The sequence below is a fragment of the Chrysochloris asiatica genome, unplaced genomic scaffold, assembly GCF_000296735.1.
Source record: "Chrysochloris asiatica unplaced genomic scaffold, ChrAsi1.0 scaffold00008, whole genome shotgun sequence".
NCBI classification, from domain to species: Eukaryota; Metazoa; Chordata; class Mammalia; order Afrosoricida; family Chrysochloridae; genus Chrysochloris; species Chrysochloris asiatica.
In genome coordinates, this window is record NW_006408526.1 from 29685187 (window position 1) to 29703575 (window position 18389).

At 49.9% G+C, this 18389-nt stretch overlaps 1 protein-coding gene across 1 annotated transcript in view; it reads right to left on the bottom strand.

Moving 5' to 3' along the window:
- Positions 1 to 763: 763 nt before the first annotated feature.
- Positions 764 to 18389, bottom strand: part of DSCAML1 (Down syndrome cell adhesion molecule like 1) — a 442529-nt gene continuing 424903 nt past the window's right edge. The window contains exons 21-33 of the mRNA XM_006833865.1: positions 14993 to 15146; positions 11567 to 11684; positions 11082 to 11245; positions 10696 to 10794; positions 9426 to 9614; positions 8847 to 9134; positions 8399 to 8554; positions 6199 to 6229; positions 5907 to 6025; positions 5453 to 5605; positions 4699 to 4893; positions 3940 to 4251; positions 764 to 1811 (exon numbers count right to left, since the gene is read on the bottom strand). Of these exons, the coding sequence (XP_006833928.1) occupies positions 1336 to 1811; positions 3940 to 4251; positions 4699 to 4893; positions 5453 to 5605; positions 5907 to 6025; positions 6199 to 6229; positions 8399 to 8554; positions 8847 to 9134; positions 9426 to 9614; positions 10696 to 10794; positions 11082 to 11245; positions 11567 to 11684; positions 14993 to 15146 (2454 nt within the window). The 3' untranslated portion in view covers positions 764 to 1335. The remainder of the gene's footprint in view (positions 1812 to 3939; positions 4252 to 4698; positions 4894 to 5452; positions 5606 to 5906; positions 6026 to 6198; positions 6230 to 8398; positions 8555 to 8846; positions 9135 to 9425; positions 9615 to 10695; positions 10795 to 11081; positions 11246 to 11566; positions 11685 to 14992; positions 15147 to 18389) is intronic.

Below are 18389 nucleotides of genomic sequence, written 5' to 3' on the forward strand. Positions count from 1 at the left end.
TTGACTCTGAGGATCCCTCTCCTTATGACCTGACCTTACCTTACCATCAGCTCAGAACTTCAGGCTGTCCTAACCCCCATCTATTAACCTCGCACTCCAATTTCTAGGCACCTCTTATACAACTTAGGGGAGTCCCGGGGTGGCACAAAAAATTAAGCACTCAGCTTCTAAATGAAAGGCTGGCAGTTTGAACCCACTCAGAGGAACTGTGGAAGAAATGCCTGGTGATCTCTTCTAAAAAATCAGTTGCTGAGAACCCTATGGAGCACAAATCTACTCTGACATGCATGGGGTTGCCATAAATTGGAATCAACTTGACGGCAACTTTTATTTTTTAATATAGCTTCACTGCTCCTGTGGTTTTCGGTGGCTTCCCCCCATGGCTACCCTGCCAGTTCTTGCGGGACAGGAGTCAGCGGGCACCCAGAGCCTCATGTCAGGCTCCCCAGAGCTCTCACCAGCTGGTCTTATTTCATCCTCTACAAGCTTACTTCCATTTACACACAAGGAAACAGTGACTCTGAGGGGTTTATAGCTTGCTCAAAGCCACAGAGCCGGTTCTCCCTCAGAGCCCGGCACCAAAGTGAGAACTGAATGAACATGGCTCAGGGGTGACCCCTGACTAATTGAAAGTCTTAATAAATAAAGCTCCAAGTGCTGAGTGTCTGGCCACAGCCTCTCCGTGAGTTACGGACAGGCTGGTTTTAGGGAGGGGGCATCTCTCCTCTCTCCCCACTGGACTTTGGGAAAAAAGGCACCACATAGAAACATAACCTTTATTGCACACGGCGCTGGGTCTTTTTTCATAGAAAAAGGTATCAACACATAAGCATCTGCAAATTGAAGCAACTCCTGGTTTTCTTGGAACAGTAAAATCGCATGCAGTGTCTCTGAGTTGGGATTTTGGTCTTTGTCAAAACCACCTAGATTGTAGAGTAAGTGGGGAGCAGGAGGGGAAAATTGCTGAGTTCTTGTGCCTCTTTCTCAAAATACGATGAGAGAAATATATAGATATATAGCTTTTTGATGTGTTCCCACCTCTCTATATATGTATATATATCTCCACACATATTTTGTGGGTGGGTGGGGATTTGACTTCTTCTGTCAAATTCTTTGTGCCCTGGCTTCATGGAGAAGAAGAAAATAGTTTCATTTGTACAAAAGAGTTCTATGTACAAGCGTTCATGACTTGGGATGGGAGGTGTCTCTTTTTGTTGTTGCTTTCATTTTGTCTGTCATTTTGATATAAATAATGCAGGAAAACAGCCAAGTTGGTGTGTGAGGGCTACAGGTGTGGACAGGTCCAAGCGGAGGGGTGCTCTTCCCTCTGTGGCCCTACACCAGGGTGTAGGATTTGGAGTAGGCCCCAGCCCCTTGCTTCTGAGATCTTCCCACCCCTGACGTGCTCATCTCAAGAAGTGAGTCCCTGGAACCCCCCATTTTGGTGTGTGGGCCCCCGGCCCGTGGAGGCTCGGTACTGGGGGCCGGAGGGGCAGCACTGGGGGCGGTGGGGGGCTCAGAGGGGGTGGGGCCGGGTGCTGGGGGGGCTGTGCCGGCTGGGGGAGCTGGCATGGCCAGAGTCCTCTGAGGTAAGGTGGCTGTGGAGGCGGCAGCGGGGGCCCCGGGGTGCGGAAGGCCCAAGGGCTTGCTGGCAGGGTCCAGGGTCAGGTGGCGAGCCTGGGGGTGGTAGGTTCGAGCCAGGTTCCGGATGGAGGCCTCTCGGGGTGGGACCACGGGACAGGGTTCACGCCCATCTGACTTTCGGAAGAAGGTCTCTGACTTGGCATACAGGGGCAGGTTGCAGTAGTCACCTGGTGTCAAAAACAAAGGACGTTAGAGGCAGAGGTCTGTCTCTAGGATCCAACTTGTTCAGCCACTCCCCAGCCCCGATCCTCTCCTGATCTGACAGGAGCCCCTCCACACAGTGGGCAATAGAGGGATCCACGGTGTGACCTCTCTGACCATTAGCTTCCAACAGTTTGTGAAATGTTAGCTGCTATCCAATTGGTCCTGATACACGGTGGCCCCGGCACAACAGAATGAAGTGCTGTCTGCTCCTGGGCCGTCCCCACCATCAGCTGTAGATCAAACCCATGTGATCCATAGATCTCCAGGCCTTTCTCCCTAGTCTGTCTTAGTCTGGATACTCCACTGAAACCTGTGCAGCATCAAAGCAACTCGTAAGCTCCCACTAACAAAAGGGTGGTATCTGTGCATGGGTGCATTGGCAGTGAATCCAATCCAGGGTCTCCCACCGAACCACCGTTCTCCCAATCTGTGAACTATAACTGTGAGGAGTGAGTGAGGAAAACCCTGGAAAACGCCTTCCTACAGTGGCTGGCACATATAGTGGTGGTGGCTGTGTGCCATCACGTTGTATAGGTTTTCCAAGGTTGTAAGTCTTTACGGGGAGCAGAAAGCCTCATCTTTTTCCAGTGAAGCTGCTGGTGGATTTGAGCTGCTAATCTCGCAGGTTAGCAGTCCAACTTGCAACCCATTATGCTCCCAGCCATCTTGGCACATGTAGTAGTGGCTCAATAAACTGAATACTTGTTATTAAATGACCGCTGGGGGCTGCTCAGCTGGCCTTTGCTAAAATACTTGAGGTGGGGAGAATTCATAGCATCTATGGCTCTCCATCATCCTTGCCTCCCACTAGGCATGATTATGTCCTCTGAGGATTCACAGAACAAGGGCTCCCTCTTTCCCCTAGCAGCCTTCTAGATGTCTGAAGTCAGCAACATGTCCCCATTCCTACCCATGGCGCCCTCTTCCCCAGGTGAGATGTTCCTCGCTTTTTAAATGGTCTCCATCTGACATGTTTCTAAGACCCACACTCTAGCTCTCTCTGCTCTGGGAGCACATGCCCACCTGTTCTCACAGTGCCTATCAGCTGCGAACAGGGCCAGGCACTTTTTACTTAGGTTATTTCATTTAATTCTCCCAAAAGGTCCTGGATAGAGTACTATCTGCCTGCATTTTGCAAACAAGGAAATTGAGGCTCAAAGAGATGCTATCATTTGCCTCAATTCACACACCTGAAGGATGGGGGGTAATTATTATCTGAGTCTGCTAGTATTCAAAGACTGTGTACTTCCCACCACCCCAGGTTCTTCTCTACAGGATAAGCTAGCACCTTCTCTCCTCGCCCACCCCCCCAGGTTAGCAGGGCACTTGGCATGTCAGTGCCCAGCAAAGCAGATACTTCACTGTTTGAGCCTTGCATACTGCTGGGGCCTCCCCTCCTAGAGTTGCCTCCAGAATCCTGTTTCAGATTAGTCTCCTACATACCCTTAAAGGCATAGCTCTGACTAGGCCCCCTAGAATCAGGTAGTTCCCAGGTCACGCCCACCATGAGGTTTGGTCACTGTGGGCTGAGCTGCCAAGCTTGCTCCTCTGGGTCAAATAGCATTGAGAGCAGAGGTACCTACCTGTGCCCATAGGGGTCTCTGTTCACCTGGGCACAGCTTCATATGAAGGAAATAATCACTACTTAGTAAACACTTACTTCATGCCTGGCTGTCCTGGTGTGACTCTGTAGGATAAGCACTGGACTACTAACTGCAAGGTTAGCGTTTCAAATCCACCTTGGAAATCCTATACAGGGTCACTATGAATTGGAACCAACTTGATGACACCAAGCAACAACAAAAGTGCAAGGCACATATATTATCTCTATCACCTGTTACAACTATGCAAAATATACACTTTCATTTACATTTTAGAAGTGAGAAGATTGAGGCCAGAGAAGCTGAATGTCTTGCCCAAGGCCACAAGAGCTAGAAAAGGTGGAGCCAGGATATGGGTCTGACCTGCTTGATCTTGGTGTTACTACTCAAGAAGCCATTTTGGGCTGGCTGCGTCCTGGTGCTGTCAGGCATAGATCTAGCGGGGGCTCACAGGGTGGTGGGGGGCAAGGGAGGTGGCCTGAGAACTCACTCTTGTTGGCCCGGTGAGGGATGGGCACAGCCACATTCTTGCCCCGGTCAGCATCCTGGGGCTTGGGCGGGGAGGCGGTGAAGCGGCAGATGCCTGGCTCTGAGGGTGTGCTCATGGAGGTCATACTGTCGGCATTCTCGTTGGTGCCCGTGGTCATCTGGTCAGAAGAACTGTCAGAAATGAAGCACTCTGTGATCTCAAACTTGGCATGCTGCAACTGCTCCTCCAGCTTGGCATGCTCGTAGGCCCGGGCCAGCTCCTCGTAGGTGGACGAGGCGCTCTCAGTGGAAACCATGCTGTTCCGTCCTTTATCTGGGGAGACGAGGGAGAGAGTGGGTTATGGGGAGCCATGGTACAAGAGAAACCAGACAAAGTAGCACCCAGCCCCTAACCCAGCTGCCATCTGAAAGCCTAGCCTCAGAAGGAGGGCACTGTTCATTCTTGATAATAAGCCATCATCCTCTCGAACACTCTGCTTTTCTCCGACAAACTCCATATGCATTGATTTTCTCTGACATTTTTGGGGAAAGCAAAATGAGACCCTTGACCTAGCAAAGTCAGAAAACCACAGCTCAGGATGTCAAGTGTTTTTGTCAAAGCCACACAGTGAGTGAGTGAGTGTCTAGCTGGAAATGAAACTGACTTGCGTTTACACCCTACGAGTGGGTGGGCAGGAATAGTAAAGACTAGAAGGTGGAGGTGGGTAATGGGGGAACTGGAGGAGAACGAGCAGGCTGCAGGCAGGGCCCTTGCACTCACCTGTGTCTTGGGAGAGGCTTGCGCTGTAACTGTCACTCTCGGTGACAGTGACGCCATGCTGGGAGCCCACGGTGCGCCAGTCGGAGGTGAGTGTGCGGGCGGGTGTGGAGGCCTGGCACTTGGTCAGAGTCCACTGGCTAGAGTACCGATTCCGGGTGCTGTGGGCTGATTTCACATTCTTTCTGGACACTGGGTCTGCACAGAGGGAAGCAAGTGATGGAGTTCATCCTCCAACAGAAGGCCCTCGGACTTTAGCAGCTGGCACTTACCAGAAAGGGCAGCAGGGAGGAAGGAAGGAGGCAATAGCAGCCACAGAAGCCCCCCTTCCTCCCTTTCCTGAGCTGGGGGGTCGGGGGAGTCAGTGGGTGGTGCCCTGGTCCTTCTGGCCCATACCATTCTCTTCTGGGGAGGACTGTGACCTCCTCTCCAGGCGCCTCCTGACTGTCCCCTCATCCCCACAGTCCTGGCTGAACCTGTGCCTACACCGAGTCACAGTGCTAGAGCCAGAGCCCACTGGAGAACAAGAACAGCTATTCCTCTCACATGTACAGGTAAAGCAATGGAGGGCCAGAGAAAAGCTGAGCAGTATGCCCCAAATCACAGCTAGTGGGTCATCAAATTAGATGTGCCCTCAAGTTTCCAGATTCAAACTCCAGTGCTCCTTTTTTCTTCCATGCTGCTCTTCCCCATGCTGTACCCTGTGTGTGAGAAGGGTTGTCTCCCCAGCACCCCTGTCCCGGGGAAGAAGGCATACTGGTGCCTGGCCGGATGTCAGACATGTCGATGAGCGGCCCTGTGCTCTGGATGAGGGCCGGGTGATGCAGGGAGACACCAGTGCAGAAGCTCTGTGGGTTGACAGCTTGGCTGAACTCAGCGTTCGTCACAGGGATGGTGGCCTTGTCATCTCCTGGGGGAAGAAGACCCATCACTAGGAGTCTTTCCCTGAGAAACCATCTTTACTCTCCAGATTTCTCTGACTCTACCCAACACTGAGGCCCAACAAGGCCAGGACAATTACTCTCCTTGGACAGACAAGGAAAGTCAGTCCTTGAGAGAAGCAGCAGTGAGCGCTGATGCTGTGAACTACTGACAGGGCTGCTGCTAGAACCCTGGGCACCTCTGTAAGGGCTGGTGGCCACCCTGCCTGGGCTATGGTCAGGGGAAGCACACTCAGGGTGGGGCAGGAAGCTTTGGTCACCTCCACTCACCCAGCTGCTTGATGCCCTCCTTGTCCTCGATGAGCAGCTGGACCCTGGGGATGTCAATGTGTAGCCGTGGGCCCTGGGGTGGGCCCTTCACAGGGGTGTCAAAGCTTCGGTTGTTCTTGCTGTGAGAAGAAAGGCTGGAAGCGTGTGGCTCTGCAGCCATAGGGAGTGGGTGGGAGGGCTTTTCAGGACAGTTGGAACTTGGGAAGCCTGTTCCCTAATCTGAGAGCACAGAGTTCCTGTGTCCCTTGCAGAGGGGAGAGGAGGAGAGAATAAGGAGCTAGGTGATACTTACCTTATCAACATCTCTGCCAAACTCTTTGCATCTGCAAAATAGTAGAGAGAGAGGTTGGGTAAGAATGGAGTCTGAGAACAAAGAGAATTGGAAGAGCTGTGGGGAACAAGGTGGGTGTATTCCCTAAAATGAGGCCAGGCCTGATCTCCTGAGAGGTAAAGCAAGAGATGTGAGGACCCCCAAATAACCCCAAACACAATGAGGTCTCTCTGTTCCCAATTCAGGATTTGGCTCAGGCCTATTTTCCTTTCCTCAGATTTTTATCTAAAGAGGAGGTCTTTCCCAAAGTCGAGGGGGCATAGTATACACTCCATATATTTCCTGAATTGACTCTAATTGAACAAGATACCATAGCAGACACTGGGACAGACATTGGTGGAGGTCTGTCTTTAGTTATTGCTCAGGGAGAGGGGAGAGTGGAGGATGAGGTAGCCCTAGACGACCAAACTCCTATATTACCTAGAAAGTTTCACTTCTGTCTCCAGGGTATTTGTCCCCAGTTAGTACAGAGATGGATTCCCTGCTTTGTCTGAGAGAGCCTTTGAACAGGACCAGGCTCATAGGTTAGGAATTGGGGAGAGAGGAGAAGCAAAGGGTCTTGTTACTATACTAAACCCCTTATAACTAAGAATGATCTATCAGAATGAATCCTGATAGCTGCATGCAGCAATCTAAACATCCCCCAACCATCTATCCAACCATCTACCTATCCATAAATTCAAGCATTTATCTAATCATCCATTAATTTACCCATTCAACTACTTATTCATTCATCCAACCAACAATCTAATTATCCATCCAACTATCCAACCATTTATCTGATCATCTATTATTTATCCATTCAACAATCCATCCATCCATCCATCCATCCATCCATCCATCCATCCATCCATCCAACCAACCATCCTTGTATCCATTAATTGAACCATTCACCCAGTCATCCCTTCAACCTGAACACTTAAAAAAAAAAACCCATTGCCATCGAGTTGATTTCAACTCATAGTGATCCTGTATAGGTTTTCCAAGGCTGTAAATCTTTACAGGAGAAGACAGCCTTATTTTTTTCCTGCGGAGTGGCTGGTGGGATTGAGTGGCCTGCCTTGTGGTTATCAGTTCAGTTCCTATAGTACCACCAGGGAGAGATCCTTCCTGAACACTCTGCTGCTATTGCTGCTGCATGTCACTGAGTCGATTCTAACTCAGCGATCTTGTATAGAATTTCTGAGGCTGTAAATCTTTATGGGAGCAGAAAGTCTCATCTTTCTCTCTTGAAGTAGCTGGTGGGTTCACAATGTTGACCTTGGGGTTAGCAGCCCAACGACGCTACCAGGGCTCCTTCCTGCCCACCCTGGTGGTGGTGGTGGCTGTGTGCCACTAAGTTGGTTCCCACTTATAGAGACCCTGTATAGGGTTTCTGAAGCTATAAATCTTTACAGGAGCAGAAAGCCTCATTTTCCTCTCTCAGAGTGGCTGGTAGATTTGAACTGCTGACCTTTCGGTTAGCAGCTAGTGCGTCACCACTGTGCTACTGGGGCTCCTTCCTGGTCCCCCCAGTCTGTGTGTGCTACTATTGTGCTTTGGCCTCTCACCTGACTGTGAGTGAACTCTGAAAGGTCAGGGGTTGCCCCTTCTATCTCTGTATTCCTAATGTCAGACAGTATTTAGGATGCAGCAGGCACTCAAGAAATGTTTTCTAGGTGAGTGAATCAACATGAACTAAGCAGTTAGCAGGTGCCAGATGCTGTGTCAGTCCGCGGGGAAACTGAAGTAGCTCAGACCCATTCATACCAGACTGTGGCATCTAGTGTTCAGGCAGGAATGACATTCTAAATATTTTACCCCCAACAAGCCGCAGACTCTGCCTATGAACACCTGCTGGGTCGACTTTTCAGGGAAAGTCTGAGGGATTCTGGGTGAGAGAATGGAGCATCCAAAGTGGAAAGGAACAGCATCTATTCATGAACCAACATAGAAATGTTGATGTATTGTAACCACCAGTGTGGCTTTGCGTGGTGAGCATATCTGAATGTCAGCCCTGGTTGGGGCAGGAACAAAGTGTGGTGGGATGGGGGGTGGTGAAGCAGCTCTTCCTGCCAGGAGACCAAGACTCTCATGGAGACAGCAGGGTGAGTGAGTAAGCCTGGTCAGTGTGGCTACATGTCAGCACCCCATCCCAGAAGCCCATGGGAAACATCCCCACCTCGGAGCCGCTTCAGCCTCTTCTCCTTCCTTTTCTTGCGTACAATAAAGAGCAGCGCCACCCCCAGTGTGGCCAGGATGACCGGGCAGCCGATGGTGAACAGCTTCTTCACATCGTCTCCCTCCCCCTGTGCAGACTTGATGGGTGGGATAGTGCCTGAGAAGGGGTGAAGGAGGGAGTCAGATATGAGCCTGCTCACTCACCTGTCCCTGTCTGCATTCCTGCCTAGTTCTCTGTTTGTGTCTGATCTGTAACCGATTATGGGCGAGGGGCAGGGCAGCGTTTAGTTCTGCTGTACATGGGGGTCCCCATGAGTTGGAGGATGACAATGGCAGCGGACAATGACAACAACAACATCTGTTTCTGTTCATGCCACTCTGCCAGCTCTCCTGGCACTGCCTTGTTCCTGCTTCTAGGAGGGGACAGCCTTCCCCGCTTTGGGACTCACTGCCGTCATAGTCCAGGGTGGCGAACTGGGCTGTCTCATTGCCGCAGCCAGCGCTGTTGCAAGCCCTCATGCGCAGCTCATACCACGTGGCCTCCCGCAGTTCAGTTAGAAACACCTCCACGGAGTTGTTGGCCCGGAGGCCCTGCCAGGCCCAGGTGCCCTTGGGCCGGTACTCCAGCATGATGGTGGTGATAGGGCAGCCTCCGTTGTTCCAGCCCTGCAGGTTAAGCCTGGCATGTGTGGAGTTGATGTGGGTGAAGAGATGCTGGTCTTTACTGAAGGAGGGCTCTGAGGGCCAGAGGGAGAGACAGACAGAGGTCAGAGAGACCGAGAGGGGTCTTCACCTAGATAGAGCTGTCCCCATTGACACCTGGAATCCAGGCAGTGAAGGATTTCCTTGGGGCACGGATTCATCAAGACAGAGCAGTGCAGGGAACGAGGCTGTCTCCTCTCTTCTGTCTTCCTGATTCTCTGGTCCCCTCTTTCCCTGTCCCAGCCATCTAGGCTCCTCCACCCCCACCTATCTCCTTCCTGGGCCTGTCCTCCATCCCACTGGGTCTCACATTGTCCAGGCCTCACCTCGTCCATGAGTCTTGGCCTCGATGATCTCACTGATACGCCCAGAACCCACGCTGTTCTTGGCGGCCAGCTTCACCTTGTACCATGTGCCACACTTGAGGCTGTCTAGCTTGAAGGAGCGCTCGCTGGAACTGATGAACACATCCTTCCACTCCTCACTGTTGTCCACTGAGTACTGCAACACGAAACCTGGCAGGGAGGTTGGGCCTGGGTCAGGTGGTGAAGGGCAGGTGGCAGCATCCTCTCCTCCCCCTCCAAGCACACTCCAGACAGGGATAGGGTGGAGCCTTCGGTTAATCCAGGACCATATGCAAATTAGATGCAAAATGGGTCCAGCCTTTTCTCTTGAGGTTTAATAGTGGGATTTAGACTCCAGGACCATATGCAAATTAGATGCAAAATGGGTCCAGCCTTTTCTCTTGAGGTTTAATAGTGGGATTTAGTAACCAAGGTGAGGAGAACAACCCACTGCATCAAGGTGATTCAACTCCTAGGACAGAGCAGAATAGTTCCATAGGATTATCAAGACTATAAATCTTTGCGGGGCCAAACAGCCTTATCTGAGTGGTTGTTGGGTTTGAACTGCCAACTTGTGGTCAGCAGCCCAATACTTAATCCAAACTGAGGGAGGAACCAACTCTGTCAGTCAGCCGATGCTGACTGTGTCAGCACCATCTGGGAGCTCATTAGAAAAGCCAATTCTGGGCCCCCACCCCAGACTACTAAATCAGACCCCTTGAGGGTTCCTGTGCATATTCAAGGTAAGATGTAATACACTTGTCTATTTTCTACATATTTGAAAACTGAGTCCTAGGGATGAAACCAGATGTTGTTGTTGTTGTTATGTGCCGTGGAGTTGGTTCTGACTCATAGTGACCCTACACAGGGTTTCCAAGGCTGTAAATCTTTACGGGAGCAGACCGCCTCATCTTTCTCGCGCGGAACCACTGGTAGTTTTGAACTGCTGACTTTGCGGCTCGCAGCCTGATTCATAACCACTACGCTACCAGAGGTCCTTCTAGGGATGAAACCAGACTTACTCATATTTATACTGCAAACTAGTGGTCGGGGTGGGTGGGGGGATGAAAGCCCAGCCACCTAGGCCAGGTACTTCCCATGGCCCTGGAAAAGCTTCTTTGTGGTCTCAATCTGTCCCAGGGCATTTCCTGGGTGCTCTGGGGTAGGAGGTGGGAGTGGGTGAAGCCTGTTCCCTTCCCCTGACCCAGAATACCTTCCCGTTTCCTCTCCCTCCCCCCAGGTCCCTTCTCACCTCGGATAGAGCTGCCCCCATTGTCACCTGGAATCCAGGTCAGGGTGATGGACGAAGCTGAGGTTTTAGAAACAGTGAGGCGGGGCTGGTCCGGGGGAACTGTGTGGGGAAAGTCATCAGCCCTCACCACAAAGGGTGATGGAGGAGGGGTGAAGGGCACCTCAGCCTGCCCACATCCTACCATGCTTGATTAGCCAAGGATTGCCAGGTGTGTAAAGCTTCGGGATGGGAATCTAGGGCCGGGGACCAGCTCTCCCACCCTTTTGCTCATTCTCTCTCCACCCTAAAGCTGTCTTGCCTTGGGTTTATCTTATCTACCCATCTGTCCCTCTCTTTCAGGTGATTGAATTCCTGTCCCTTTGGGTCCCTGTCCTTCAGAGCCTCACCTTGCACCAGAAGGTTGACGATGATGGTGTCGAAGCCACCAGTGTTGGTGGCAGTGCAAGTGTAGTAGCCAGAGTCCTCGGCCTTCACCGCGCGTAGCAGCAATGTGCCATTAGTATGGATGAGCCGGTGCCCATCCATGGACACAGGGATTGCTGAGTCCTCACTGACAGGAAAACAGGTTTTGACAGTCACCCCTCACCCTGAGAGCCTCCCCCAAGTCACTGGGAGCAGAGAACCCTGGGATCTTTCTGCTCAGCACTTTCTAGGTGTATCAGCGATACTGGCTTCTTTAATCACCCCAGGAAGGAAGATGCTTGGCACCTTTCCCCCTACAACCTAGGAGAGCTAGAGAGGCCGGGTCTGCTGGAGAGAGCAGTAGCTCTGTACCCTGGGGACACATGAGGTAGCTGGAAGGGAGGGAACCCAGACTCTTCTTCATGGTCTCCTGGAGACCATCGATCTCGCAAAGAGTCCTACTGCATACCTGTCCTTGGTCCACTTCACAGCAGGGGCTGGGTCTCCCACCGAATTACAGGGCAGCCGCACATCTTTCATCCAGGGTGTTGTCACAGTGCCCCCAAATGAGATGATCTTTGCTGGAGCTGCAGGGAAGAGAGGAGGGAGGTCACTCTACTCTACTCCTCCACACTGTCCACAGCACCCTTTCTGAGGACTCCCTGGACTTACACTTCTGGTCCTTCTTCCTTTATCTGACCTCCATCTTGGATTTGGGGGTTGGGGGAGGTAAGCATCCAAGAATTTCAGCTGGGAGTCGTGGATTCAAAACAGATTTATCTAAATGTTTATTATGGACCAGGTATCTCATGAGGATCTAAGGATTCAAAGATGGATAAAATATAGCCCCTGTCCTCAAGCTGCTCACTGTCCAAAAGGAAGACAGGTGGTTAAAAATATCATTACAGAGTGAAAGATTCTTTGGTAGAACTAGATACAAGGAATCATGGGAGCACAAAGAGAGAAGTAATGTATTCTGCTTGGAAAGTGGGTGGTGAATGGAATTGATGGTCAATGAAAGATTCTGGAACTGAAAGTTTTGATTTGTATCTTGAAGGTTAATAACGAATTCACTTTAGGGTAACCAAATCTCCTGGTGTGGTGCTATAGGATAAGCACTGAGCTGTGAACCAAAAGGTTGGTGGTTCAAACCCACCAGAAGCTCCTCGAAAACCCTATACAGGGTCACTATCAGTCAGAACCGACTCGATGGCACTTAATAGTAACAACAATGACCAGAACTCAGGAGAAGCAGGGACCCGAGAGAAAAGGGTTCTGTTTGGCATAACAAGGCTATTATTGGATTTTCTCTTGAGGTCATGAGGAGCCACTAGAACTTTTGTAAGTAGATGGGATAAAGGACATTTTTATATAAATCACCGGCTGCCGGCAGAGGACTGCTTGGTGGAGGTGATCCTGGAGGATGTATACTAGTGACAAGATGGTAGCCGGGAAGTGACTACTGGCTCAGGGGGAGAAGTGGGGTCTCACTGACTCAGGAAGAAGTTGTGGGGAGTTAAAGATGACTCTGTCTGGATCAATGAGGTGAGTGATGTCATCCTGACAGAGACAAGGCAGATCAGAGGAGAAGCAGGTCTGACAGGAGAGAGTTCTCGAGAAGACTGCTTCTTGTGGAACCCCAAGCACTTGTGGGACACTCCCATGGGGCACTTAGAAAGCAGGGAATAGAAATGCTCTGGAGCAGAAAGAGATGTCTGAGCAGAGATCCTGATTTTGGGGTCATCAACAGGTCACCAGGATGGGGGATGGAGATTGACAAAACCCTAGGATCAACAACATATGCATATAAAGCATGAAAGGAGAAAGGAATGTCCCCAAGGGAGATAGACGCTCACTGAAAGTCAGGCTGAGAATCAGGAGAATAAACACCATAGAAAGCAAGAGAGGTCAAATGTCACACAAAGTGAGCAGCTAGAATCAGGGGAGTCATTTTACACTCCCCCTTTCCTCTTCCTAGACCTAGTCAGACCCCTAGTCTGTGAGATCAGAATCTCCTTCCCATTATCAGTCACCGCCTCCAGCCTGCCCACACCCAACATCTTGTCGTTGGTCTAAAAGTGATAAATGAAACAAGGGACCAAGTACCTCAGAGGCCCAGAGTGGGCCCCACACACCTAAAGACCCTAAAGGACTAACTCAGGGAAAAGGGAAAATGTAAGGAGAATGAGGAAGCAGTATTGACAGGTTTGGGTACAAGATCCCCTGTGAGGGCTGACAGAGCTCACCGAGAGTAGAGACAGTGCTGAAGGGCTGCTGAGGAGAAGGAGAAGGACTTCTAGGGGCAGTGGGAGATCACCTACAGAGACTTGGGCCTGAACAGCAGGGCCTAAGTTAAAATGGCCTCCATTGTGGGCAGAGAGAAGCCTTGGGGCCTCAGGGATGTGGTGTGGGCTAGAGAGACCTGATTCTAAAAGTGTTTCGGCTGCGTGATTGGGGTTGACTCTCTGAATTTCTCTGTGTGTGTATGTGTTGTGTCTGTCCTACCTCGTAGGGTTGTTGAGAGGACAGAAGAGGAGGGCATATGAATGTGTTCTTATTATTGTTAAGTGCCATTGAGTTGGTTCCTGTATAGGGTTTCCAAGAAGTGACTGGTAAGTTTGAACTGCTAACTAAGAAGTACAAAGTACACTAGGAAAAGGGGAAGGGTCAATCTTTTGCTGAGATGCCCAGACCTTTGGTTCTCTGCATCTGGATCATTGTCAGCTGCTCTGGGAGGACTGTAGGTTCTTAGGTCCCTTCCCTCCTATCAGGAGGAATGTTCAGGAGAAGAGGTTGGATGAAGGATGAAGAAATGCTGAGGTCATGTGGAAAGAGCCCTGACTTGGAATCTGAAGTCCCAGGCCATCTTCTCTGCTGTCTTTGCAGGCCATGCTGCTATTGGCTCTTAACTATTCAACTATAGGACGGGAAAATAAACCCTATTGGGTGGCAGGAAGAGGTCCCTGGCCCACTGTAGGCCTCTAACTGAACACTAGCTAACTGAGCTGGTAGCAGGGTGAGGGCTGAAGCCATCTGAGTCTAAACCAAGGGAAGCTCCAGTCATGCAGGAAGGGGACTGGGACCTGTGGCAGGAGAGACAGGTAGGTAAACACTGGTTGTGGGAGAAGACAGGGAAAATTGGAAGGGCCCAGGGAGGCCCAGAGTCAAAGTACTTGTCCTATATGTCTTGTGGCTAATTCCATCCCATCCCGTCAGGGTACAGATGGTGGGGAAGCCTAGTTATCAATGTTGCCGCTTCTGTCTTGAACTGGGCTAAGGTCTCAGAACTGTTGTTCTTCTGAAAAGTAGAGGTGCACATGCACCCCATTCTATACTTGTGCCCCTCAGGGATTCAGGGTGTGTGCCCTAAATACAAAACCCACTGTGCCCTGCATGTGGCTTGGAACTTCACACTCCATAGATACCTGGAGAATGTCTGTGGGTTGAAGGAGACTGTAACCTGTGGAACCACATTTCCCAAGATGTTCAGGCTTTCAAATGAAGGACTTTTTTCTGAGTCTCATCTGCTTTGTAAAGTGGGATACTCCACCCTTAACCCCATCTCAAGAAGCTGAGCAATGAGACAGCTGTTCAGCTTTGGGCAGGGGGTATGGTAAGTCCCCTTCTTTCAACTGAAAGTAGAGTTTGGGGTAGGGAAACAGACGTGCACTCTGCCCACCCCTTCTGGGTACCCGGGTGGCTGGAGCCTGTTGTGAGGCTCCCCTGGAGTCAGGGGGCAGCAGAGGCTCAATCTTGGCAGATGCAGGAGGGAGGTGAGTGACCAGCACCTCACAGCCAGGATGGTAAGGTGCAGAGGAGACAAGTCCCCTCTTTGAGGTGAACCAAACTTTTGGAAGGGAACCTGCCACCTTCTGCCCTGTCCCAGGTTCCTTACCCTTTCCTGCAGGCTCAATGGTGACCTTCTCGCTGCTGTTTCCCCGGCCGGCAGAGGTGACGGCGGCCACCCAGAGCAGGTACTGCTGCCCCCGGTTTAGATGGGCGATCCGGTAGAAGAGCTGCTCTGGACTCGTCTCATACTCGCTGGGAGCCTGCCAGGCAGAGACCAAGAACGGATTAGAAGCTGAACTCGGAACGCTAGTCACTAGCCCCCAACTCTTCCTGGGTGCCCTGGGACCTGAGGCCACTGGGACTCAGGGTGGGAGGCAGCATCCTGTCTGGTTTTCCCACTGCCAGATGTGGAGCAGCAGTGAACAGACTTTACACCGGTTTGGTTGCTGTCAGTTTAGTACCTTTTGACTGATCCCAGTTCCAAGGCACTTGTGGCTTCAGGGCAGGGAATGGGAGAGTTTGGGGTGAGGGGAGTATATGTGTGTTAGCAGAAGGAAGAACACAAGTGGGAGGGTCCCAGGAAAACGCTAAGGAAAGACTCCTTGAGAAGAAGCAAAATTTCTGCCTTTGCTTTATTAGGGTTTGAGACAGGCTCCCCCAGTCCCTCCCTGCTCAGAGTCACCTTCCAATTACCACCTTTATTCTGCTCCCGTAAAGATTTACAGCCTCGGAAACCCTGTACAGGGTCGCAATGAGTCGGAACCGACTCCATTGTAGAATGGAGTCCAGGTGTAGTGCTGTGGGTTAATACGCTGGACAGCAAAGTCAGCTTGAACCACAAGGTCAATGGTTCAAGCTCAACAGCCACTCCTCGGAAACCCACACAGGGTTTGGAGTTATGGGTTGGAACCGACTTGAAGCACTTAACAACAACAATTCTGTAGAAGGTATCCTGGTGTGGTGCTGTGGGTTAATGCGCTGGACTGCAAAGTCTGTTTGAACGGCAAGGTCAGTGGTTCAAATTCACCAGATGTTCCTTAGGAACCCTATACAGGGTCACTATGGGTTGGAACCTACAGACAGCTCTTAACAACAACAACACTTATGTAGAAGGAGTTCTTGTGTGGCGCTGTAGAATAAGCACTCGACCACAAGGTTGGTGGTTCAAACTCACCAGGCACACTCCTTGGAAACCCTGTACTGGGTTGCTTTGAGTTGGAACCGACTCGACTGCACTTAACAACAATACTGTGTAGAGGTCAAGCCCGTCCAAGGAGGAAACGGCAGGATAAGGGATCTATCTCTGAAAGCTACACTGGACAACCTTTTATTAATGATCATTCATGCTATGTTGTTGTTAAGTGCCGTCGAGTCGGTTCTGACCCACAGTGACCCTGTATAGGGTTTCCAAGGAGCGACTGGTGAGCTTGAACCACCGACTTTGTAGTTTAAATGGCTTTGCAGCCTGGTGCATTAACTCACAGCGCCACACCAGGACTCCATTCATGCTATAGATCACCCTATATATTTGTAGGCTACCTACGTAAATCTCTTAAAAAAAAAATTTTTTTTTTAACCAAATGACAGTTTTGACAAGTTGCCAACAAAACAATATAGGATCCCAGTGGTTTTACCAGTTGCTTTGATGAAAAGATTATGTTGCCTTGGAAACCAGAGGCTCAGATATTGAAATGAATTTGAGAAGGAGCTTTTGATAAGCGTTAGTTTGCAGACCTCCTGTCAGCCTCTTCCCTGGCACAGGCGGGATGGGGCTGACTTTCATTTTATTTTATTTTTTGGCCAGCCGTGGGGAAGGGAAAGAAGGACAGCATCAGGTCGGGCCTCTTTGAAATCTGGGTGGAAGTCCGGGATGGGGGAGCAGCTCTTGGAACAGATGAGGGCCCCCCTGAGGCCAGAGGGAGCTAATAATTAGTTATCTCTGCAGGCATGTCATCTTGCACACACACACACACACACATGAGTGCTCACACGCACACACTCACACATGTACGGATGCACAGACATGCATGTATGTGCTGAGGGACAGACCTCGCATGGAAGTGCACCACTGTAAGGCTGACGGGCAGCTGGCTTAAAACAGGAGAAAACATTCCTTTTGGCCCCAGGCTGTTGGCAGGAGCATGTTAGGAGAAGGTACAGGCATCCCATAATACACACAGAGCTCCTGGTGATTCGGCCTCCTGCCTTCCTCATCAGGGTCTGGGCTTGAACCCCAGAGAACACCCTGAATCCTGGTAGTTGATTAGCCCTTTCAGACTACTGCAGGCTGGGGGCAGGTGTGCCTACCTGCAGGCTGTATCTGTGCCTGAGGTAGTACCGTGCAGTGGCTTCAATACCTGCCTCCCCTTCTATGTAGGTACACATATGGCCTACAGCAGCTACCATAGTTCCTGAGGCCTCAGTTTTCTTTCCTTCATGCTTGGAAAGCCCAAGAGCTCTGCCTGCCCTATGGGATAATGGGTGTCCGAGTTCTTTGTTATCTGAACATGTTCTACTCTGACATTTTCTGTGAGGATGTGTGAGTACGTATCTCTTGTCTGGGGAGAGAAGTTGTGTGTACTTGCTTGTGTGTTCCAGTGATACCTAGGTGTACATTTGTACACAGGGGATGAAAAGTTTGACTTTCTCCTGAAGGTATTAAAATCTTACCAGATTTGCACTGGATTCCTTGTAACTTGGCTCTGCCTGGATATCCTGAAATCTCTTTCAGAAACATACAGTCAATTCCCCTCAAAAGTTCCAGTGGTTGAAAGATTGAAAAGAAAGGCAAAACCATGAAAGAAGAAACTATAACTAGCTATTTATATGTTGTTGTTGTTAAATGCCATCAAATCGATTCTGACTCGTAGCAAGCGACACTGTATAGGGTTTCCAAGGAGTGGCTTGTGTCTTTGAACCACGAACTTTGTGGTTAGAAGTTCAATGCTTATCCTACAGTGCCAGACTGGGAATCCAAACTATTTATACAGTTTTCTAATATTAAAAATAAAGGCAAAAAATAATAAAATGTAACTTGAATTAAATAAAAAAGATTAAATATTGTATATCAAAGACAGAATCAAAAGTCAAGAGATGAACTGGCAAGAAATACATGCAATTTTTATGATAGAAAAACGGTTGTTATCCTTAATATATAAAGAGCACTTATAAATCAATAAGAAAATGGAAATCTAAATAGAAAAATGGACAAAGAATATGGATTGACAGAGGACATGACTAGAAACACATGAAAAAAAAAATCACCCTAGTTAATGTAGCTTAAAATGAGAAATGATTTTTTAAAATCCAACGAACAAAATTAGAAAATAAAACCTCAAACACCTAAAGCTGAGATTAGCAAAGGTATAAGGAACTGACATGGATTTATAACCCTAGTGAAAGCATAAATCAGTCCAAATTTTCTGCATGGTAATTAATATATATATATATATAGTCCTGGTGTGGCACTGTGGACTAATGCACTGGATTGCAAGGTCAGCAGT